We start from the raw sequence: 25,894 nt of genomic DNA, 5'->3' as shown, positions 1-25,894 counted from the left end.
TTCCTAAAATTTTGGAATCGAGTCCAATTCTGATTCCTGGTTCTGGAATCGATGAGATTCGATTCCAAGAATCGATTCCTCACTGTTGTTTTCGATTCTTGTTTTTGTTTTTTGTTTTTTTTTACAGTGGAGGAACCTAATTTCGCCCTGACTGCAGGATATAAATGTCTTAGAAAGTAGCCTTATCATAATATAAAGCTTTATTTGTAAAAATTATTAATTATGATATAAATTATGATGGTTCATTAAAACGATCTATCCGAAAGAACCTTTTCGTGGAAACGAATCAGACTTCTAGTCACTATTAGCGAGCAAGGCTGAATCCTCAAACTCAAACGAGCTCAGTACCGACTCTTTTCGTTCGGTTTATTTTTGTGAATCGATGTTCAGCGACGTTTGATGACAGCAGCCGAGATGTGCAGCCTTCGTATGATGCAGCCGTTCGTTTAAGAGGCGCCCATAGATAAGCTTTGTTGGACTGAAAACTTATAAAACTTCCTGAAGACCCACGTCTTTGTACTCTCCACTTTAGCCCTGATGCCTTTGAGGCTTTTAGTAGACCACAGCTACTGAAAGAGCTTACAAACGGCAGAACAAAAAATGCTAGACGCCATCTTGTCAGGATGTAAACATACCAACGCAAGTTTCTCAGGGTGAATTTCGCTGGATATCCAGAGCATTTAGACTCCTTGTGGGGGAAATCAACGGTACAGCATTTGGTTTAAGCCTACACTTATATCCATCGCCACCTGTACGCTCTTTCAGTAGCTATGATCATCGTATCAGTATTTTTATTTTCCTACTTAATGCCAGTAGCTCACGGAGTGCAACCATTTGACGTCATCAAAATAATAGCGTGCCCCCACGGTCTAAAATATGCATAACAATGTGGATTTTTTAAAATAAAGTAATCTTCCATGGGTTTGCAAAAGACATCATTTAGGTTATATCAACCCATACACGTCTTAACACTCAGGGTTCCCTTTAAAGGAATGAAACGGAGAGGTTTCATCAATTTATTAATTTTTATTCCAAAAGAATCAACATGTTCAAACTTAAATTTTAATTAGTAGAATTTGTTCTCACCAGAATGACAGCCCCTATAACTGTCCAAAAATGAATATAACCCTCATCTCACAGTGAAAATACCTTTTGACACCTTTTAACAAAATAAGAAGTTAAATACTATAAAAATAAATCATTGCACAAAATAAGAAGCATTGTGCTTATGATAACTAGAAATCTACAAATCTATGCACAACATACAGACATTCGTACATTCAAAATATGACATCCAGTGAAGAGGAACGCTTAGTCATTCCACATACACAATGAACTGACACGAAGCCGCATAAAAATAAAATCTATAGTTTAATTGTGGAATATTAGTTTTATAACGCTAGTTTTCAAATGATCAAATGTACATTTAATGAAGAAACAGATACAATACAGGATGCAAAACAAGTAGTGTACTGAATGTCACGTGTATCTAATAGATGCAGACTATATCTTGCCATTCCTGTTGCACGTTTAGTACTCTGACAAGAGGTGGTTAGAAAAACCAAATAAAATATTCCAATAAACTTAAAACACCGTCAAGTGGAAATACAAACATCTCAAGATTAAGACTAGTGACTCACAGACGAATTCAAAGTCAGGCACTGTGGGAAATAAAACACATTTGTGTACTTGAGAAGAGCAACAACGGTTGCATCGGTGTGCTTCAAACCCGCCCATTTGTCTCTACATAAAAAGAATCGCTTTTATAGTCTGAATGAGAATATGATTAGATGTCAAATACTTTTCATGGCATCTACAGGCAGGAAATCTTCTCTCAGATGAGATGCATGTTATATTTACACTTACATAAGCTGCCATTCTATACGTTCATTAAGAGGTTGGGTTTGAGCAGTTGGATGAGTTGCATAGATTTGGTCAGTTTCTCAAATACACAGTGTACATGTCTATGTTTGACAACAGTGATAACAGATGCAAATGCCAGTGGACAGAACAACCTATGACACTACTTTTCATAAAACAAATTTAACAGATAGTGCTCGAGGAACAATTTAGTGTGACAGCAAACTGTGCATTTACAGTATGTCAACAGAGCATTATGAAACAACAGATTAATGTCGGTACAATCAGCCTATTTTACATCCCATGAGTCTCTGCGAAGTGAAAGAATAAAGAAAAAGCTTTGAGGCCATTTTTAAAACACCTCACCATAATGAACGCACGATGAGGCTATTTTATGTAAAGTTTAATTTGAATGAAAGCAAAATATTGTACCAATTAAAACAAAATCTATGGCTTTTTACAGTAATTGCCACACACACATCTACACGCACCCATAGTTCATTATTAACATTCATCATCATTCACTAAACATTATTACTGTCGTTATTACATTAATGCTTGATCACCTTTACGCTCTACTTACAGCTGGATCAGAGGTGGCTCAGTGCTTGCCCAACTCAAAACGTTTAACACCTACTGTACATGGAAAATGGCCAGAGCACTTCAGAGTCACATTGAATTGGTGATATAACTACATCTATATTGAGCTCCAGCGTCACTGACTAGAGCTCTGATGAGGGGTTTGTACGTTCAAAGGCAGAAAAAGGCAAACTGGTTCTCCTACTGCTGTTCCTCCACTGATGAAACCTAAAAGGTCGATGGGATGTGAGAGAAGACGCTTCCAAAGGGCAAAAGCACAATTGTAAACACAAGTGCTGAAGATGGAGGCAGCTCTGTGTTAATGTGAGCATCGTGTAGAGGGTTGCTGTATTGTGAGAGAAAGAGAGAAGGAGGAGGTGACAAAATCTTTGCCCTTTGAATCTGCACCTCCTCATCAGTAGATATCAGGACAGTCTGTGTATTTCCTATCAAAGTAGCCGCCACTGTAAATCCAGTCCTGTGATCCTGTGTATGGATTTGTGCCTAACTGAAACCACCTGAAAACAGTAGGAGAGGTTAAAAAAAAAAAATGGGCATAACAAACACGCACAAAAACTATAAAAAGGAGCAAAACTAACCTAGTCGACCACTCTTCGCCATCTTTGGCTCGCTCTTTACGAGCTGCTCTCTGCTTCTCTTCCAGTCTCTCCTTTTCTCTGCTGGCTTCATCTGTAAAAAGTCACACAAAGTCAATGAGAGCAAATGTCTGAACAGCAGGGGGCGATGAAAGACTGTTTTAGGGTTTTAATGGTTTTGTTACCTATGTTGCCGTTCTCCATGGCTCTGATATCAGGCCGTAGGCGGCAGTCTGTTGGTGCCAGCACTCCTTCCATGCCAGGCACCAGCTCATTCAGCGTCATGGCAAAATTGGTGAAGTTATACATCTAGAAGTGAACAGAAGGTGTTTGAAATCAGGTAGACCACCATATACTACACTACTGTTTAAGAGAATGCGGTCAGTAATTTTTTTGTTCTGCAAGAAATTCATACTTTTATTTAGTAAAGATGTGTTAAAAGGATTAGTTCACTTCCAGAACAAAAATAATTTACTCATGCCAATGAGATCCAAGATATTCATGTCTTTCTTTCTTCAGTTGCAAAGAAATTAAGGTTTTTGAGGAAAACATCAGGATTTTTCTCCATATAGTGGACTTCAATGGGGATTAATGAGCTGAAGGTCCAAATTTCAGTTTCAATGCAGCTTCAAAGGGCTCTACGCGATCCTAGCCGAGGAATAAGGGTCTTATCTAGTGAAACGATCAGTCATTTTCTAAAAAAAAACAAAAAACAAATTATTATATACTTTTTAACCACAAATGCTCATCTTGCACTAGCTTGACTTGATGCATTATGTAATCATGTTGGAAAGATCATATGTGACGTAGGTGGAAGAAACGACCCAGTGTTTACGAAGGGAATGTGCAAAAAAAGTAGGGCCGCAGGATACATCGTTTTAGCATCGAGATTGCGATGTGACTACTGCACATGTGCACGCTTCAGGAGGTGCCATGCAGGGCAAAACAACTTGCACTGTTCTATATTATTTGCCTGATATAAAGCAATTAATTCTAATTTAAGGGTTCTTAAAAAAACTATTTACAAAGCACGTTTGTTGCCTCACGTAGTCTGTAGTGAGGTTTCTGTGTGTGCCTGATGAAATCAGTAAGGAACAAGGGGAAAAGCAGCAAAATGGGAGATTTGATCGCAAAAAGAAACACATGGTCAGTTATATGGATATATTTTGGCTACAGAAAGGATGATGTTGAAGTTCTTTTAAGTTTTCCTTCTTTTCCTCATATCTTGTCATCCAAGATGTTCATGTCTTTCTGTCTTCAGTTGTAAAGAAATTATGGTTTTTGAGGAAAGCGTTTCAGGATTTTTCTCCATATAATGGACTTGACTGGTTCCCTGATTTTGAAATTCCAAATTGCAGTTTAAATGCAGCTTCAAATGATCCCAGCTGAGGAAGAAGGGTCTTATCTAGCTTGTGTAGCACTAGCTCTGGGATGCGTGTTCACGATGCTCCGAATCACGTCTAAGTTCATCATCTGTGTGTTCCAGCTCAAAAAGGTAGAGTATTTCTAAAAACTCCATCTCATTTTCTCCTACAACTTCAGAATTGTCCGACATTGTTGTACCTTTTTGTTTGTTAACGGCGTTTGACTATTTGCACTTCCTTAGTCTTTGCTCGTTCGATTTGTAAACACTGGGTCTGTGGTCCCGCCTACGTTCTGCATGACCTTTCGACGTGATTCAGTAGTACGTAGCGTGGACGTGCATCCCAGAGCTAGTGCTATGCAAGCTTTTGTGCTTAAAAAGACGACAGATCGTTTCACTAGATAAGACCCTTCTTCCTCGTCTGGGATCGTTTAGAGCCCTTTGAAGCTGCATTTAAACTACATTTTGGAAGTTCAAAATCAGGGCACCAATCAAGTCCATTATATGGAAAAAAATCCTGAAATGCTTTCCTCAAAAAACAATTTCTTTACAACTGATAACAGAAAGACATGAACATCCTGGATGGCAAGGCGGGGTGAGTAAATTATTAGTAAATTGTTGTTCTGAAAATAGACTTCTCCTTTAATAGCAATTTGGCGTCAATTGCTTACAGTGACAAACTGTAGTGTCTGTACTCAAACTTAACTGATTTCCCTGAATTGATAGTGAATAGGGTGATTTTTGAGCAATTCAAGACATCTGTTGGACTTCCCTATATTTCTCCATGTCACAATATATATCGCAGAAAAAAAAAAAAAAAAAAAAAAAAAGATATTGCAATGTCAGTTTTTTTCCAATATCTTGGAGCCCTAAAAGTCAGTCAAAGTCAGCCCTTTACCAAAAAAACAAAACCAAAAAAACAAAAAAGGTAAACAATGATGTCGGATGATTTTAAAGTTGGAGGAAAAAAATGAGATGAGAGTTTTTTGCCCTAACCTACTTTTTTTAAACGAAATAGACAGACTTGACAGTGCATGACTTTTCCAAGGCAAGCTAGTGCAAGACAAGCATTTGTGGTTAAAAAAATGTTGTAGAAAATGACCAATTGTTTTGCTAGACAAGAGCCTTATTCCTCAGGCTAGGATTGTGTAGATCCCTTTGAAGCTGCACTGAAACTGCAATTTGGACATTCAACCTGTTGGCTCAAAAACCTTAATTTTTTTTGGACTGAGGAAAGAAAAAAAAAAAAAAAAAAAATGAACATCTTCAATGACATGGGGGTGAGTAAATTAACAGGATTTTTTATTCTAGAAGTGAACTAACTAATCCTTTAAGCAAATCAGAATATTAGAAAGATTTGTGAAGGATGATGTGACACTAAAGACTGGAATAATGATGCTGAAAATTCAGCTTTACATCACATTAATAAATTATATTTATATTAATTCAAACAGAAAACGGTTATTTTAAATTGAAATAATATTTCACAGTATTACTGATCTTATTGTATTTTAATCAAATAAAGTCTTAGAGCATAAGAGACATAAAAAAAAAAAAAATGATCACACCAACTCCAAACTTTTGAACCAAAATATAGTTCACCTTTTAAGAAATCATCAGTTTGTTTAAAATTTTGTGCCTTCAGTTCTCTGCACATGAACATAACAGCGATCACAGTGTGTACCTCTGCTGAATAAGGTGGTCTAGATGATATTCTCCACAATAATGTGCTACCAGGAATCACTGCCACAGTCTCCTGTACCTCGGGCATTTCATCGGCATCCTCGTTGACGGATTCTGTCTCCTCCTGTTGGTGCAAGTACATAGTTTAAACACTCAGACAAATATGTGTTTAATTTTTATTCTTCACAAAATACCTTATATTCAGGACAAGCATAAACTCATTAGACAAGTAGCATCTCCAGTATATCTACCAATCTATCATTTAAAATTAAACGGGGTCATTCCGTGTCAACTCAACCAGAGGTCTCCGGTTCAAATTTTTGGTTTTGCTAATATTTTTTACTGAAGAAAGATACACATGTATAGTGATGAAAGCCAAAATATTAAATGTCACTGATGAATATTTACTGAGTAATCCACTATTTTGTAGTGGGGTCAAAATGGCATTCACCGGAGATTCAGAGCCAAGTCACGGGGGGTAAAAATGACTTCAGAAATATGCCAGCATCATAATGTTATTTTTGCACAGAGGTCTTTTAGTAAAATCAGTTGACTTTAGCAATCTTCACTGCATTATGTGCCAGTGGTGACCATTCAAAAATGGGAAAACAGCAAGTTTTTACTCCAAAGTTGTCATGCCTGTAACTCAAGTATTAAATACATCTTAATGCCCTTTTAGATTTTGGGTCTTAACAAACTTTTCTTTTGGCATCTTTATTTATAATGCCCTATGACATTCAGTTCCAGAGATATGAAAATTTCAATATGGCTCCAGAGGTAAATCATTAAAATTGACACATTTTCAGTGGTCAAAAACCAAAAGTGGGTCAGTTTGAAAAAATATGATACTTCTCTTTTAAAGAGGAATGTCTGAAGGACAAATAATGTTGAAACTAGGGATGTATTTTGTTTCCTTCTGTCAAGACAACTGCATTGAACATACCTGAGTGTCATAAATATTCTTTTTTTCTAAAGTTCAAGTGCCTATAACTCATGAAATATTAAAGATATCACAATATGATTTTAGATTCTACTTCTTAATACACTTTTCTTTAGGAGTCTTAATTTTCAAGGCCCTACATTGTTCAGTCCCGAGATATGGGGATCTCAATGAGGCTCCATATTCAGACTGTTGAATGTTACCTAATGGTCAAAAACCAAATGTTTGGTCACTTTGTATAGAGCTGATACTTATTTTATTTAAAATCAATGTCCAAAGAAGAAATAACTTTCTATTTGAAGTCAATTTTACCCCCTGTAACTTGACCCTCAATCTCAGGCGAAAAATGCCATTCTGACATCCCTCTACAAAACAGTGGATTACTCAGTAAATATTCATCCATGACATTTAATATTTTGGCTTTCATCACTATACATGTGTATCTTTCTTCAGAAAAAAATATTAGCAAAATCAACATTTTAGCTGGGTAAGTTATTGAAATTTGGTTGATTTGACACAGAATGACCAAACAATTATTTTTGTGAAACGTTTGCCTTGAAAAGTCAGTTCGGGCTTTCATCGTTTAAAATAAATGCCACTTGGTAAGTTAGATGGTATTTTGAAAATGTTTGTAACAAATAAGTTTGGGTGACCATTCACTTTTATCCTGTGAACAGAAAACACTGAGATATTTCTCTTCATTTATGTTCCACAAAACAGCAACAGTCAGGTCTAGAATGACATGAGGGTGATAGCGACCGCACTCAGAGACAAGACGTCTGTTAATAAAAAACTGGATGTGTTGTCATGTAATGGGACACGTGTTTAAATAAACAAATGAACTGACAAAAACCTGAACGGAGGCAAAGGTCTAAGGCATGAAGAGTATTTTAACACACCTGCTCTCTCTACACCTACACACAGCTCTTCTGTACATACATTAGCACATATTTAAACCAAACACACACACCAATACAAACAGTTCAGTAACCCTAAAACAACACTCCATTATTTTCTACATGAGCATGAATCACTACAGACAGCCTAAGATGTCTAAACCTTCTAATGATACTAGACTACATCTCTCTCTTTGTTACCTTAACATGAACACAGAGAGCTTTGCTGTAGTTTTAACGGAAGCATGAGTCAAGTATTATCTTTCCCACCTGTTTCTGTTTTCTAGTGTCCGTCGTTCCTTTCTTGTCAAACTTCCGATGGGCCTCGTACACCTGTGGGTCGACGCTCCACATACACTCTGTCCATTTTCCATAGATCACACAGCGCTTCTTCTTACTGCATGTGACGTGCACAAAGGGAAAGAACAGGCGTTGATTAAATAAAGAACAACAAAAAAAAACAGGAACATTTCTTAAATCCACTGAAACGTTGGCATGCTCGTTATTAGCTTGTTTTACAAGCAAAACATTGCACATAAAAAGCAATTACATAACATGTTCAGTCATGAGGACTTGTATCTGTGAAGTGGACAGATCATCACTTCATGAGGTTTTCTGAAACATAAACACCATGTAACTATTTTGAGTCAGATTCGAATTTTCTCCATTCAGCTTACTTCTAATTTATAATTGATATTTTTGTGGTTTGAAGCTCAGTGTTTTTGAAAATAATTCTGACCACCACATCCAAGTAGTAAGTAATTAGTCACACTCAGAATAAATTAATCGAGACTGACTGCATAACGCATTTCTAAAATAAAACTGATAAAAGAAAACATTTGCTCTTCTGTGTAATGTTTTATCTGTGCTGCTACATGTGTGTTGGTATAAATCCAAGATGACTGCTATATTAATCAATGCAATAAGTGAGTCAGGATCTCACCTCTTATCCTGGATGTAACCTTCAACTCTGTGCAGCTCCTTTCCAAACATCCCACAGGGTTTAAAGTTCAGCACGCATTTCTCTCCAGTACTAAGCAATCACACATCCCATTAATCATTCAAACATATCCATGTGAATTCACGATAGAATAGATGGGTCATAAAACTCAACAGTCCTGCTTTACCTGTGGTTGACGATTTCTACGGTGCCGTACTGTTCAATCCACAGTTTACCAAGAATTATATTGTGTACACAGCAGAAAGGGTTTGTCCATGTGTATGCCTCTTTATGCCTGTGAGGATAAACACACACACGTATGTAAGCAAGCAGTTACTCAGCAACCCCAGAAACCTTCACTCTCAAATCCAACCAGGATGCAACCGACTCATCCGAGAAAAATTTCACTCACACAATCAATAAACCTTTTTTAATGAACATGAAAATAGCAAGAAAGCTAGGTAATGTACACAAAAAGCAGCATTAGTGGCGTAAAATTTTTTTAATACCAAACAAAAGCAAACAAACAAACAAACAAACAAAAAAAACACACAAAAATAAAAAACCCCAAACAAAATCCCAAAACTTAACCAAACCCTCAAAAACTAACTAAAAACAAAAGCATATTGAACAACCAAACAAAAAACAAAACGAAAAACAGGTAAATAAAGCAAAATCTAACTAAAAAGCACGCCCTACCCTCCCACCAAAAGCAAATAAATAAATAAAAAGCCCCCCCAAAAGAAAAAAAAAAAGCACTAAACAAAAAAAACAAAAAAAAAAAAAAAAAAAAAAAAAAACCAAACAAAACTAACAAAAAACAAAAAAGATAGCATTAGCTACATTAAAATGCAAACAGCAAAACAGTTAAAAAAAAGCACCCCCCACCCCCAAAAAGGCAATAAATGTAGAAATAAATGAATAAATAAAAATATAATAATAATAATAAGTCCCCCGAAAACAACAAGAACAAATATATAAATAAATAAAAAGCCCCAACGAAAATCCCAAAACAAAATCAAAAACCATAACCATAAAACCCAAACAAAACTTAACTAACAAATACTAAAGCAAAAAAACTAAAACTTTAAATGTAAACAAAAAACAAAAATGAAAAAGCAGTCAAATAAAGCAAAACCAAAAACAAACAAACAAAAAAAATCCCCAAACTAAATCCCAAAACAAACAAAACTACTAAAAAAAAAAAAAAAAAAAAAAAAAAAAAACACTCCACCAACAAAAAAGGCAATAAATATATAAATTAATGAATAAATAAAAATGTATAATAACAATAATAACAACAACAACAACAACAACACAAATATAAATAAATAAAATAAAAGGCCCAAACAAAAATCCCAAAACAAACAAAAAAAAAAAAAAACAAAATATAACCAACACACACACACAAAAAAACTTAACTGAATAACAAATACTAAAGCAAACCTAAAAAAAAAAAAAAATGCATTTAGCTAGATCAGTGGTTCTCAAACTTTTAATACCAAGTACCACCTCAGAAAATTACTCAAATGAAGATTAAAATGTATTGTGCTTTAACATTAATTTATATTTAATTGAGTGATTACCACAAGAGGGAGCCTGAGTACCACTAGTACTGTAGTGTTAGTAGTGGTAAAGAAAACAACCAAAAAAAAAAAACAAAAAACAAAAACCTAACCAAAAAGCCCCCCAAAATTCAAAAACAGAAACCACAGAAAATCAAACCAAAAAAACAAAAAAAAAAAAAAAAAAAAACAAAACAAACAAACACGAAAAGCAGGCAAATAAAAATTAAACTAAAAAAAGCACCCCACCCTCCAAAAAGGCAATATATAAATAATTAAAAATATATAATAATAAAAAGACCCCCCCCAAAAAAAAACACCCACACCCCCAAAGGCAATAAATAAATATATAGCTTATTATTATTATTATTATTATTATTCTTATAAATAAAAAGCCAAAAAAAACAAACAAAACCAAACTAAAACAAATCAGGGAATATAACATCAAATCAGGTTCTGTGCATGTGTGTGCACATAAAGATGGCACACTCACTTGTGAAGCTCTAGCGTGATGGTCCCTTTAGGTTCTGCCTCCACACTTTTGCCCCAGAACTTGAGTTTGGGGTAGATGGAGCCATGGAACACAAAGTCGCCTGTCAGACTCTCAGTGTGAAACGCACTGATTGGCGGATGGTGACTCACCTGCTCTGAGATTAGTCTGAAACCCTGATCCTCTCTGAGAAGAGAAGCCAACAAGAGCAGAGGAAGGAAGCATTAAGGGGAAGGAGAAGTAGAGTTACATAAATGACAGAGAACAGTTTCCCTCAAGAGCAACTTTGATCTAACTCACATTTAACAACATCCTCAAATCTTATCAGCATAGTTTGTTATTAAACACTCTGCTGATTTGTCTTTACCGTGTGAGTTCATAGGTTTCTCCTAAAAGTGGGTTGAAAGGTTTTCCAGTTCTGTCCCACTGAGAAGCGACTGCAGACACAGCGAAGGCAGCTATCGTCTTAAAAGACAGAAAACATGTCTTGGTTTTATTATGATTCATCTTGATACTAACCCAACCCTAATTTATACTGAAATTATACATCAGTTATAAAGTCCAAGGTGTGTGAGGCCTCACCTGCATCCTCTCTATAGAGTCAGACTGTGAGCAGGCTTTCTGGATGAGGTATGTGTGCTCCATATACTCAGAGATTCTCTGTAGAAAGCTCAGGGGCTCATTGAACACAATGGGCATGGTGATCTTGGACAGCTCCTAGAGAACAGCACCAGCAAACAGGTGAGCAGGACCAAACACCACTACAACTTAACGAGTTGTGAAACTTCACATTTTCAAATGAGTTGACTAGTAGTTCAAAAAGAAGACCTACTATGCCCCATTTTTACAAGACTTAATTTAGGAATCAGGTGTCCCCAGACTGTCTGCGAAGTTCGAGCTCAAAATACTCCACAGACAATTTATTACATCATATCGAAAATGCCTATTTTGAGTGGAAGCAGAAACACACCGTTTTCGTTCATGTCTCTTTAAATGAAAAATGAGTTGCTGCTCCCTGCCCCCTTTTTAAAAATAGGGCTGTGCCTTTACAGCTCATACCTCAAGACACTCAAGATAAAAAACATCTGTTTGATAATCAAAACCATGTCTATCATGCTGAAATCATGCATTTTAAACCATATTAGTTTAAACTTCTGATATAGGGTTTTCTGAGTGCACACATCCCAAGCACGCAAAATGAAAAATGTAAAATGAAATTCCAAAACTTTCAAGGACTTTAAACACTACTTTTTTGATTTTCAAGGAGTTCAATCGGGGATGTCACTTATCAAACAATGTCTTATTTTTTAAATTCTAAATAAGACAAACAGATAAATAAAATATACTACTTAAAAAAAAACAAAAAAAAAAAAAACTTAAGCACATGCAAAATATTACAAAGTACATTACACTTTCACTATAGTAAAACCAGTTAGTTTTCTTAAGGGATTTGTATGCGTGTATACTTTTTTTTTTTTTGTTTTTATAACTATTGCCTTGATAGTTTACTGATACTGTTTAAGAAAAAAAAAACATTTGCAAAATCTCTGAAGTCCCGATCTAAATAATGATTCACGAACCATCATTTCTGATCAGGACTCAGAGATTGGATCATGAATCATTTGATTTAGATTGGGACACATTCGATTCACAAAGTGATTCACAATCTTAATCACCGTACCAATCTAAATCAAATTATTCATGACACGCACCCTGAAGTCCCAATCTAAATCAACTGATTCGTGATACACGAGTTATAGTGTATAAGATTTGCGATATGCAATCTGATCGCAGCACTTCAAAACAGTGAATCATTGTGACGCAATGGTTTAACTGATTTGGAGTTTCAAAAAGCTCAGTTTCACCCATCACTGTGCTTTTTAAAATCATTACAATCGATGGTAAAATTCGAAAATGAATGGCTCTTTTAATTTAATCTGATGTTTACAATTGAATCGCTTGTAATTAACGATTGAAATCACGAGTTTGAATCAATCAGAGTGCTTCCAGCGCAAATGACTCACTCAACTGATTTGGTTCATCAGTTCCCCTTTTCGCATCTTCAGCAATGTTTGCATGACACTGTCAGTACTAAAACTGGCTTAGCTTGCTAATTTTCTGACATTAACTAAACTAAGTGAAAAAGGTATGTAGTTTAAATTTTGCGTGAAAAGATATGTGCTTAATTAAAAATGAAACGCTATATATTTTTTTTCAATAATTCAAGCACTTTTCAAGTACCTCTTCAGGAAATATTGCTATTTTCAAGGGTTTTCCATGCCTTACGTTTCAAAAAGTCAAACCATGGGTGCAAACGTGCAAATTAGGGGGCGGTAATATTATAATAAGATCCTCTTATCACGTCATGGGGGAGCGAAATCTGAGCGGCTTGTTTTTTTTACAAGATTGCAGAGAAAGGCTTACCAAAACAAAGTTACTGGGTTGTTCTTTTTCACATTTTCTGGGTTGGCAGATGCACCAGGGACCCGATTATAGCACTTAAACATGGAAAAAGTAAGATTTTCATGATATGTCACCTTTAAGGAAATCCTGTATAAGTACACTGCTTCAGGGTTATGTCCGTTAGACAGTGTTCAGACATGTTTCTTAAAGGGGCCCCCAAAACACATTCCTGAATACAAAAACAGCTGGATGGACTGCAAATGAATAGAGTACGTCCTGAGATATGGTTTCAAAAAAAAAAAAAAAAAAAAAATATTAACTATGTCAGCTTGACATGTCATCTCGAACAGTGAAACGTGACTGCACGTACATGATTTACTACTTAAGACGACGGGTTAAGAGATCTGTCGAGGACTTTCGAGGATTTGGATTTTAGAAGATTTCTAAGAACTTCTTTCTGAGAAGTTGTTTCTTCCCTAATGTGCTGTATCAGAATTAAACAGCTTCTTGAATGAGAAAAAGAAACACAGGGCTTGATTTTGCCCATCAGGAATTGACTGGATCGTTGTCGTTTGCTAATTGCTGTGATCTCATATGAGTGACAGCTGCTGGAGGCAAGGGATTATTACTGATTCGTTCTCACGCTGGACGCACGTCATCAGAGAACATGTATTGTTTTAAAAAGGAGAGAAGGTTTTTCCATTAAAAATAAATAAATAAATAATGAGGTTCACAGAAAAATAAACATAGCAATATTCCACATGAATAAGATCATTAAAATTATACTAAACTTACTGCTAAAATTATTATTTACTTGTCCTTACCAGTCCAATGCATTTCTTGAGAATGCTCCATACACTAAAATCATTCCTGGAGAACATGGGGGCAGGAAGAGATGACCTAAGATCGCACAAAAAAGGTTTCCTATTCATAAGCATTCACACATCTCTTCATATGTACTAATGTGTTGAACTATGCAGATGTGCAGATTATAAATGAACGAGAATGAACTGTAAAGATAAGATGAACAATAAGAATCTATGCAAACAAAAGACAGGGAGAGAGAGTGAGAAAGATTAAAGGCAGAGACAAAGAGCACGACAAAGGAGGATACGGGTCACCGCGCTGGAATCTGGCAGTACCTGTGCTTCTTAATTCCGTTCTCCTGAGGAACCGCTCCATTGTTCTTCTGAGCGCTGTCATACACTACAGCATCTTTAAAACTGGCTTCTGACGTGCCTTCACACGACTCGTCTGAATCCAAGCCTGGGACACACAAGAACATGCCATTGAGAGAGACAGATGAGGGTTGACTATTTTTAAAATACGATACAGAAATACTGAAACGGTGCCACATTGTGCAGCTTTTGGTGGTAATTTTCAAGAGAAGTGATGCAGGTCAAGTGATGAGAAGAGAAGAAAAGAATGGGAAGATGCTGTGAACAAATATAACTTCCTAAAGACCAGCGTTCATGTTCTCTCCACTTCAGCCCTGATGCCTTTGACAGGGTTGGCACACCTTGGTCAACTTCAAATTCAAGGACCTTTCAAGGACTTCCTAGGTCCAATACCCTCAAATTAATGGACTTAATGTGGGGACACATGTCAAGTAAGAGCAAAGTTACATCGTTTAGATGGACAACAATATTCCGATTTTAACACAATTAAGACAATACTCTGATTAAGAATCTACCATGTAAACGTAGATTTTTGATTACCTTAATCCAGCTAAAGTCATATTCGCAGTAAACACAAATCGAATTAAGACGTGGAGTATTCCTATTTTAGTCACATTATCCAAGTGCAGTATAGACATGTACACACTTTAAATCACACTATTACAGTCATGTAGGACTTTGCCGCATTTTGTGACAGGACAAACAACGGCATCATCTGTTTACACAGACAGCATGACAAATAATTAACTGTACTTGAAGTTTCGTGAAATTAAAAATGAAACACCAAAAACTGTATATGACACCATAATGAATACAAATTATATGTTGATACGTGAAATTCTACAGGGAAAGCCAGCTGGCGTTGCGTGGGGACGTAATGACGTGTGCCAAATAATCGATCTATGTACTATAACATGTAAAACGGGAACATGAAAGGAATATTCTAAAATCAACTCATGTAAACACCTTAAATCATAATATTGTCATGATTTCTAAACAAGATAAATAATTAGATTACTGAAGTCCATGTAAAATGTAGTCATTGTTACACTTTTCATGTGTCAAACCCAACTACGCATAAAAGCTTTTTTTATGCATTTATTTTTGGCCATATGACAAAGATCTGAAGAATATTCAACTCTGCACCTGGCCAAATATTTTGAAACTTGCATTTTCCAGGCATCACGTTTTAGTGGTTTCAGCCTATTTTCACAATGTTTCATGGTGTATCTGTGAAACGTTGAGGTACCATCGAAGTAGCTTCGCGTGAACGTCATTCCAACGTACAACACAAAGTACCTCAAGCGGGAAACACGTTTAAGGGCACTTATTTGAGGGAGGTTAAAAAGCCCCCAAAGTAGCCCATATAAAACTCTATATATTTCATTTCCATACCTAAAATATATATTTTACAGTAACACTTGTGCAGATTGGTCATAAGCACAGGTAAAAGGCTTCCTACCAGTGGCCACCACAAAACTTTACAACACAGTTTTATCACAGGTAGAATGCAAAATGTTTCAATACAAGCATTTCAGTCAAATGTAATTTATGCAATACTTCAAACATTTAACCCACAGGAGAAATGAACTTTGCAACAGTTCAAAATCAACCCAATTCCCTGCAAAAAAATGTGGATTTGGCAACCCTGCATCCAACACAAGCTGCAGGCATCTGATTTAACTGATCATGAGTCAAGAAAAGAGAAAGGATAGAGATGACTGACAAATCATGCTGGAGGATTTGCTGCTCAGCAGATAATATCTCATATCTGATCTTGTAAAATATGCTCCCTTTATACAGAGTGGGTGTGATCGCGAAATTGAAATTGAAAGTGAAAGTGAAAGTGAACAGCCGCTCATACAAAAGAGATTTAAATACTCCACATTCAATAACGACTCCCTGATGCACGAAAATTATATTCAATATTAGAATGTTTGCGCGAGCAGGTGTTAATGGCCCAAAATTCAGCTGGTCCCGTGGTCACGCGTAGAGCTGTAATACAAAAACGCACGCAATGAATGGTGACTGTAGAATGTAAAAGCCGAATTCCGGACATTTTGGGCAATTTAGAAAACCCGGCCAGACGCATTTTTTTTTTAGGTCCAAAAAGAGGACATGCCCAGGAAAAAAAACAAAAAAAAAACAAATTAATGTAAATCAAGCAAGCTAGTACGCATAGGGCAAGAAGTGTTGGCGAAAAAACACATAAGCGAACCGGAGGAAATAATAGGGAATTTTTTCCAGAAAACTTCTTGCACAAAATAAATTCAAGCACTTTCAAGAACCTGTATCTACGTATGCTTTTTTCAGAAACTTTCCAGGGCCTTGAAAATTTTTTTTCAAATTCACAATCTTTCAAAAATTTCAAGGACCCATGGGAACCCTGCTTTGAGACTTTTAATAGACCACAGCTACTGAAAGAGTTTACAAACAGCAGAGACAAGCAGTGCTAGATGCCACTACACACGTAACACCATCCTGGCAGGATGTAAACATGCCGATGCTTGTCATGACATCGCAGCCACTGAAGGAGTTTCTCAGCACAAATTTCACTCGATATCCAGGGGCATTTAGACTCCTTGTGGGGAAAAACTGATGGCACAACATTTGGTTTAAGCTTATGCTTATATTCATCGCCACCTGTAAGCTCTTTCAGTAGTTGTGACCATCATAAGATTATTTTATTTTCGCATTGTGAATTGTGTTGCGGTATTCCTATGTAGTAGAAAACCCATTTCAATAAGATGCATTATTTACTATATTTTAAGCCATATATATCATAATACCCAGGGTTTTCTTGAAAAAGAGCAATTTAACAGCCCCTTTTATAAAATAAATATTGGCCAACAACCGATATAGCTGATATTTTGGAAAATTAAATGCAGAAGACATCACCCAATATCTTCTGTACACCTGATATCAACATGCAGTTATTAGCTATGGCACCATTTAATAACCTGATATAAAATCCAGCTCCTTCACATTTTTGTACCATTTGATATGAGCGACTTTGCTGATATCAGGCTTCAGGAGTCCAGCACAATGAGCTGCCAAAGTCTGTATCGCCTTGTTTATTTATTCATAACATTATTTTCATCTCATTTCATCTCGCCAATGACAGAAGCCATCAGACCATCTGAACACAGCGCTACATAATTGAAGCCATCAACAGACTGCGGTAAGCCGACACCAGACCGGCGCACAGCGTTGCGGCCACTCTGTCATAACAAACACACCAGACTGAGGGCCAAAGTCAACAGTGGCCAAAACACTCACAATAGGGTACAAATGAAATCGTCCTCAGAAAACACAGCTGTTTAATCCTGCTGTGTGTGAACTCAGATAGCGCTGAGAGAACAGCAATGTTTTCATGATATGTAACAGCTTCGGACACGCTTGTGTCACAGAGGTGATGTTACAAACGACTTCCGATCATGAATCAACTTAATTTCTTTTATGTACCTTTCTAGTCTCAAAGGAACATTTAGCACCTCTACAATCATGTGCACAATGCCTGTGATTGGTTACAGTGCAAATGGACATGGACACACGTAAATGGACACTTACTACCATCAAAAGGCATTTAAAATGTCTCACCTGTGACGGCATCATAGAACTCGTCTTCATTGTTCATTGTAGAAACTGGGTTGCCAACACGGGGTCTCTAAAACATGGTCTCTATTTTCTTTTCTCGTCTCTGGAGACTTGTTAACACAACCACATCCAAAACGGACACCTGTGGAGAGACCAAAAAAAAAATAATTTCAAAACCAGATACACAAATAAGAAACTCAATGGTGCACCTTTGATGTGGACTGAAATTGACAAAAATACAATCATTCACCTGTTACTTCAATGATCCTAGAGTCTACATACATTCATCCATCATGTTTGACTGAAACTAGCTGGCCACTCTTGAAACAAGAGGTGGAGCCAGTGTGGGTCTCCGCCCATGGGCTTGTATGCAGGAACGCATTTCGAAGTGAACTTTGGACTGGCTACTTCCAGAGTGTAACCTGCCAGACAGACCTGTACTGTGACTCGTACGGGACAGCCTTATCTCAGTCTAGACAAGACCTGAGGGAACGCTTCTAGCACGGTTAAAGTCTATTAGCCAGCTACGCAAATTTATGTAGCTATTGCGGAGTTAATTAAAGAAGGCTTGCTGAATGTCTTTCCCGGTCTGTTCTAGGAGGTTGCCATGTGTGCTCAATGAATTTCCAGAGCACAAATTACTGGAGAGCAATTAGCAGTTTTATTACAGCCCCAGGACAACTCTTAAGTCTTTAAGTAACGTGAAAAGCAAAGACAAATCAAGCTGTACTGAAGAATCCTTCACTGCTACACTTTAACCATTATTATGGCTTCGTAGCCATCTAAGAAAACGTTTTAACCACAAAGTCAATGAACTCAAAGTCAATGAACCAACCCATTATTAGGTCAGATATGCAAAGCAAGTTGTGCATTACGTAACAGTTATTGCTTTTTAATAATAAACCTTATTAGACATATTTTTAGGCAAGCGCCACCAACCAATTTTAAATTATGACAAAGCACTATACAAATTATTGGTCACACTTTATTTTAAGGTACAATTCACATTATTAGCAAACCATTAACTACAACTTTTTCCTCATACACTTCGAATTTGCTGCTTATTAATAGTAAGGTAGTTGTTAAGTTGTTAATATTTAGGGTTAGGGGTCCAGCACCCTTGTATTGCTTAAGAATGACACCTCAAATTGTGCATCTTTTGGGAAGAGTTGTGTTATTATTGCTGTTATACAGACAAATAGAAGACCAGTAGACTGACACTGAAGTAGAGACAAGAGAATCTTCATGTAACCAACCACCAACAATACCTTTGCAACATGCTAAAAATGAAAGTCAAAAGGTTACATACACCTTGCAGAATCTGGAAAATGTTATTTTACCAAAATATGAGGGATCACAAAAAATAACTTTTTTTTTTTTTTTTTTATTTAGTACTGACCTGAGTAAGATCTTTCCCATAAAAGTGTTTACATGTGGTCCACTAGAGAAAACAATAGTTTAATTTATAGAAATTGTTACCTGAATGATCCACAGCTGTTTTTTGTTTAGTGATAGTTGTTCATGAGTCCATTGTTTGTTCAGTTAAACTGCCGCTATTCTTCAGAAAAATACTTCGGGTTCCACAAATTCTTTGTTTTTTTCAGCATTTTTGTGTATTTGAACCCTTTCCAGCAATGACTGTATGATTTTAAGATTCATCTTTTCACGACGAGGACAACTGAGGGACTCATATGCAACTATTACAAAAGGTTCAGTGTGAAAAGATGGAACTCAAAATCATACAGTCATTGTTGGAAAGGGTTCAAACCCACAAAAATGCTGAAAAACCAAAGACTTTGTGGGACCTAAAAAAAAATTCTGAAGAACAGCAGGCAGTTCACAACAAACAAGGGACTCATTAACAAATATCACTGAAAAAAAAAACAGCCGTGGATCATTCAGGTAAAAACAGGGCATTAAAAATCAAAACTTCTGAACGGGGTCATTTTTATAAATTTAACTATAAAATTCTTTTGTGAATTATTATTTTCTGTGGACTATAAGTAAACATCTTTTATGTAAAATATCTGATTCAGGTCAGTACTACATAAAAATAACATGCATTTTGTATGATCCCTCTTATTTTGGTAAAATAATTCACATTTTGCAGATTCTGCAAGGTGTATGTAAACTTTTGACTTCAACTGTAAATGCACACTTGAAGTTAACTTAAATGATTAGAAAAGTCAAGTCAAGACTGGGTTATGACATTTTAATTAAACATTATGAGGTCAACTATCACTCAGTTTTTACATTCAGATGATATTAAAAATCTATTTTCCTGGCATGCATGAATCAGCTCATTGTTCAGCGTAACTTTTAAACAGCTATTAAAAAGCATCTCAACCACTTTGCAAGGTCTAATTGGTTTCTGATGACCCAAACCACATGATGCTTGTTTTCAATTGGGAATTGTTTTCCTCAGTGTGGGTCAAGGTTATTTATGAGTTTCCAAAAGGGCAAATGTCAGGGGTCAGGCCACACAGGCAACTCGTGAGTAAATCTAAGAGTAGGAAATGAGCCCGACTGCAACGTGAAAGACAACTTTCAGCTGTCCCCGTCACAGTCAGACCAACTCTTTAAACATGAATTGTTTTTTTAAAAAATGCAGATGGTCAGGTTTCAAAGAAGAAAAGGGATGTGAAGGTGTGGGATGTTATTGTGAAGGGATAGTTTAAAAAAAAAAAAAAAAAGTTCTGCCATTATTGACATTTACGCACCCTTATGTTGTTCCAAACATGCGTGACTTTCATACTTCCACTTAACATAGTAGGAAGATTTTTCATATACAACCTTATTTTGTGACAAGCATAACAGAGCAGAAATGAAAACTAAACAAAAAAGAAATATAACAATATATTTGTATCCTGTGTATAGAGTTTTTCCAGTGGTTGATTAAACCAGGTGAGAAGAAAAATGTGTGCATGTACATTAAAATACATATTCTGAATAAATTACTGGTCAATCTGTGTACTATACAAGTATATGACAGTCCCTCCAGAGGGCTGTTATCCATGACGACCAAATTATAGAGTTAAGATTGTGAGTTTAGGTTGAACAGGAATTAGATCAGCTTTTTGTGTTTCATTAAAGAGAGACTGTGTTTGAAATGACACAAGAATGAGCAAATAATAACAGAAATGAGATTTTTCAGGTAAACTGTGTCCTTAAACACACATTAGACCCAATTTCAAAATAAGCAAAGGGTCAACGGGAGACACCACCAGACCTCTGAAACCAAAGACGACAAAGAGAGGGAGACAGTATTGCTCAAGGTTTTCAACTGAATTTGATACATTATCTCTGATGCACTTTTACCTACATGGGAAAACAAGTGTTCTGCAATCAGCTGAAATGTTAAAATAACACAGACATCTCAGCCGTCCCCCGAGACATGGTGTTGTGCTAGAGTAATGATCTCTGATCTGGGAACAGCATTCCCGGGAGCGAGAGGAACTGAATCAGAGACGACCGAATGCGGGTGCCGTGGCAACCGATAATCACGCACAATATGTCTGCGTGAAAAATAAAGACTCAGGTGCAGGTGCGGTAATGAGAAGCCTGGGTCTTACGAGATCCAGCACACAGTTATCAATAATTCACCCAAAAATAAAAACTTTGCTCAAAATGACTCACTCTCATGGCATCCAAGGTGTAGATTCAAGACGTAGGAATCGATATGGAGGAATTTAGCATTACAGTTGTTCTCCAATGGATCTTCTGCAGTGAATGGGTGCTATCAGAACATGAGTTTAAACAGCTGATTAACACATCACAATAATCCACAAGTAATCCACACAACTTCAGTCCATCAGTTAATATATTTTGAAGTAAAAAGCTGTGTGTTTGTAATAAAAATCTGAATCTAAAATGATTAAAATTAGTCCTCTATCTTGGCTGAATCATGAGAGAAATATGCACAGATCAAGTACCATTTACAAGCTAAAACAGTCCAAAATAGTTCCAAGCAATTACACTAGCAGTAAAAAGTTTTTGAACAGAAGATTAATGTTTTTTTTAAAGAAGTCTATTCTGCTCACCAAGCTTGCATTTATTAGATCTAAAGTACAGACAAAAGAGTACAATTTTGAAATATTTTTACTATTTAAAATAACCATTTTCTATTTGAATATATTTTCAAATATAATTTATTCCTGTGATTTTAAAGTTCAATTTTTAGCATCATTACTCCAGTCACAAGCCTTCAGAAATCATTCTAAGATTCTGATTTGCTGCTCAAAAACATTTATTTTTATTATTATTGTTGAAAACATCTGGAGTAGATTTTTTTTTTTTTTTTCAGGTTTCTTTGATAATTAAAAGGTTCAGAAGAACTGCATTTATCTGAAATAGAAATAGAATAGAAATTAATAGAATAGAAATTAACATCCTTGCTAAATAAATGTACTATAATTTCTATAATTTCTTCTCTAAAAGTTATACTGATTCCAAGCTTTTGAATGGTATAGTGTATAATGTTCCTAAAGCTTTTTATTTCAGATAAATGCTGATCTTTGGATTTTTCTATTCAAAGAATCCTGAAATAAAATTGTACTCAACTGTTTTAAATAATAATAATAATAATAATAATAATAAATTGTTTCTTGAACAGCAAGTTAAGAATGATTTCTGAAGGATCATGTAACACTGAAGACTGGAGTAATGATGCTGAAAATTTAGCTTTAATCACAGGAACAAATTACATTTCAAAATGTTACTGTTTTTGCTGTACTTTGGTTCAAATAAACGCAGGTTTTTTTTATTTAAATACATTAAAAATCTTACTGTTCACAAACTATTGACTGTTAGTGTATGTTGGTGGATTTTGATGATGGATATTATGGATTATGGACTTTTATTTTGGCCAGAAGTTTCAGTTAAAACACCTTAATGATGCATTTGTCCCTTACAAACATGCAGCTTTTACTTTTACAAAATGTTAACTGATAGACTGAAGGTGTATGGATTATTTTGATATTTATATAATCTTTTTGGACTCTGACGGCACCCATTCACTGCAGAGGATCCATTGGTGAGCAAGTGATGTAATGACACATTTCTCCATCTTGGATAGCCTGAGAGTGATTACATCTTAAAATTTTCGATAAAGCCACAAATTTAGAGTTTATTAAGAATGATTCCAAATCATTCCAATGGTTCCAAGGTATTTTACTACAGGCAGAGGAAATACCTGAAAGGTCATCACTGCCTAATAAAGTTACTGTAGGGAAACACAAACACCCACGAGATTTCAGAAGTGAAATGAATCACGGTCTTTTGCGTTACTCACAGTTTCATTGAGAACTTTGGAATGTAGTCTGTTTGGGAGAGGTGCAAGCACATACCTGACAATGACACACACTAGTTAGCAAGTCAAGGCGGTGTTGGGAATCTCCATGTGCACGCACATAAAACAAAGCGGTGACACCTTGCTTTACTCTCTGGAATGTGGCCTTATACTTTATTTGTCTACAGACTTGCCCCAAGCTACACACAACATGACACCTCAAGAACGGAAATCGAGCAATAACTGTTTAGCTGTCCACGTGGCAGACCCAATTTACAATACGGTACCCTTTTACCCACTTTAACACCAGAAATGAACTGGCGTGACTTTTATAGGCTACCTAGACATGGCTTTTCAGATAAAAACACCATTGCTGTAATTAAAAGCCACAGAACTTGCATGAGTCAACATGACACAATGCAAATAAGTCAACATTAATACACACGCCCAAGTGAAAAAATAAACATAAAAAATCCTCTGGCCAAAACCTGCACGTCTGACAGTTTTGCTAAAAGATAACATTTGCAATCAAAGAAAACATTTCAAGTCTTACAGTAAATAAAGTTAAAATAACTTCTGTCTCAGTCATTTACCGAGCATGTTCTTTCAAATTTGTAACATGCCGGTGTACAAAGCCCCAGGGAATTACACAAACTTATTCATGTCACTGCAGAATATGTCAAAAGCACAAGCAAAGAGTTTACAAAACGTCTGTTTACTTTTAATAGGAAAATAAGCTGGGAAATGACAGCTGAACAGCCCTCAAACTCAACACGACAGGGTTCGACCGAATATGTGTCAAAATATAAACAAAAGACCAGGCTTTTCTGGATATTTTTGTTTGCTTGTTTGACATTGCTGTTAAATGTAAATAGCTGCGTGGAAAAATTACAACTCATAAATCAGGGCTGTGTCTCAAAACCTGGTGAGCTGCCTAACTACACAGCATTTTGCTGGCATTCTGATTTACTCACTGAATTTTGCCAGCGATCACGGTTTACTCAAAAGTGTTATGTAGGCAGCTCCCTAGGTTAAGAGGCACAGCCGGAGCCTGTAAACAGATGCTAACGGGCTAAAGCTCCTGCAGCTAACTGACAAACTTACTGAGCAACGGAGCGAGAGCGTGTTGTTCGCTGGAAAGCGTTGCTTTAAAACTGTACATACTGACGTGAATGAGTCTAAAGAGCTACTTTTAAACAAGAAAATCGGTACCTGTGATGACGGCTGGATTTCGCTTCTCTTGGGCAGGGATGATGCTGCTGGGCTGCTTCTGCTGCTGCTGCTGAAGGGCTTGACACACAGCCGGAAGACAATGTTATGGGTGATATGATTGACGTGCCTGTTGGCCAATTATAGTGCGGGGATTTCGTCGCCTGACGGGCTACGTCAGAGCAAGACAATTTGCATTGTAGTTGCACAATAATGTGTTTATGATGCAGCATTTGCTTACTTTAACTCAATAGCACTTGCTTTTAAATTACTTAATATTCGACACAATAAATATGTTTTGTATATGATAGCGTAGTAACTATCCGTGACTTATTTGGTTTAATTTAATATTTGTTCATTTAAAAAATCGTTACAAAAATGGAACAAAGTTAATTATAGTTTCCGTTTTCCACAAAATGTGAACACTTATAGTTACAGTTACTGTGACAAATTCAAGTAGGTATCAGCTGCTACTACAGCTGAGAAATTATATTAAAAATTAAATTAAATTAAATTGTTAAGATCAGAAAGAATCTGAAGAGGGTTGCTTCAAGAAAAAAAAATCAACAATTAAATCCCCACATTAATTTAATATTATAATGTCAAATGAAACAATGTAACAGCTGCATTTTATTATGATATACAGTATGACATTACCATAATTGTTTTATGGATTATATAATTTTTTTTTAATAAAATACATTTGTAATATAAATTTCACACACACACACACACGTATATATATATATATATATATATACACGTGTGTGTGTGTGTGTGTGAAATTTATATTTTAAATTAGTTATATATTAAAATATGACATTAAAATACTATGGTATATTAAATTTTTTTTATATATAATGTAATATAATATAATATATACATGTGTGTGTGAAATTTGCATAATTGTTTTATGGATTATATAATATTTTTTAATAAAATAAAATATATATGTGTGTGTGTGTTAAATTCATATTAGGAATTCATTATATTAAAATATGATATTAAAATGCAACAAAATTATATTCTATTACAATTTTATATAGAATATTATATTAGTTATATTAAAATATGACATTAAAATACTATGGTATAATAGATTTTTATATATATAATATAATATAATATAATATAATATAATATATACATGTGTGTGTGTGTGTGTGTGTGTTAAATTCATATTAGGAATTCATTATATTAAAATATGATATTAAAATATTCTATTACAATTTTATATAGAATATTACTATATATATAAACACTCATGCATGTGTGTGTGTGTGTGAAATTTATATTTTAAAATAGTTA

At 35.6% G+C, this 25,894-nt stretch overlaps 1 protein-coding gene across 3 annotated transcripts; it reads right to left on the bottom strand.

Moving 5' to 3' along the window:
* Positions 1–1,352: 1,352 nt before the first annotated feature.
* osbpl2b (oxysterol binding protein-like 2b) lies at positions 1,353–24,698 on the bottom strand. 3 transcript variants are annotated; one of them, XM_051096631.1, is made up of 14 exons: positions 18,341–18,446; positions 18,094–18,232; positions 14,458–14,581; positions 14,140–14,215; positions 11,495–11,629; positions 11,280–11,377; positions 10,916–11,098; positions 9,045–9,152; positions 8,861–8,950; positions 8,188–8,314; positions 6,083–6,205; positions 3,221–3,344; positions 3,039–3,129; positions 1,353–2,957 (listed from the first exon to the last, which is right to left on the bottom strand). In XM_051096631.1, exons 2-14 carry the CDS (start codon positions 18,128–18,130, stop codon positions 2,855–2,857), a joined length of 1,419 nt encoding a protein of 472 aa, XP_050952588.1. In that variant the 5' UTR covers positions 18,131–18,232; positions 18,341–18,446; the 3' UTR covers positions 1,353–2,854. The 3 variants fall into 3 exon arrangements, with proteins under 3 accessions (XP_050952588.1, XP_050952587.1, XP_050952586.1); XM_051096630.1 differs by lacking the exon at positions 18,341–18,446 and adding an exon at positions 24,590–24,698 and having other exon boundaries at positions 1,353–3,129; XM_051096629.1 differs by having other exon boundaries at positions 1,353–3,129; positions 18,341–18,447.
* Between the last annotated feature and the right edge of the window lie 1,196 nt (positions 24,699–25,894).

This window comes from Labeo rohita, chromosome 23 (assembly GCF_022985175.1).
Source record: "Labeo rohita strain BAU-BD-2019 chromosome 23, IGBB_LRoh.1.0, whole genome shotgun sequence".
Taxonomy (NCBI): Eukaryota; Metazoa; Chordata; class Actinopteri; order Cypriniformes; family Cyprinidae; genus Labeo; species Labeo rohita.
The sequence above is the reverse complement of the archived record's forward strand: the minus strand, read 5'-3'. Positions and strand labels throughout refer to the sequence as shown.

What these genes read in the sequence shown, in the direction of transcription:
- osbpl2b (XM_051096630.1), bottom strand. Translation starts at nt 18,130, where the DNA reads ATGAACAATGAAGACGAGTTCTATGATGCCGTCACAG. An exon ending in ACTCTATAGAGAGGATGCAG is followed by an intron (nt 11,378 to 11,494) that starts GTGAGGCCTCAC and finishes CTGTCTTTTAAG; the next exon opens with ACGATAGCTGCCTTCGCTGT. An exon ending in GACCACCTTATTCAGCAGAG is followed by an intron (nt 3,345 to 6,082) that starts GTACACACTGTG and finishes GTTCACTTCTAG; the next exon opens with ATGTATAACTTCACCAATTT.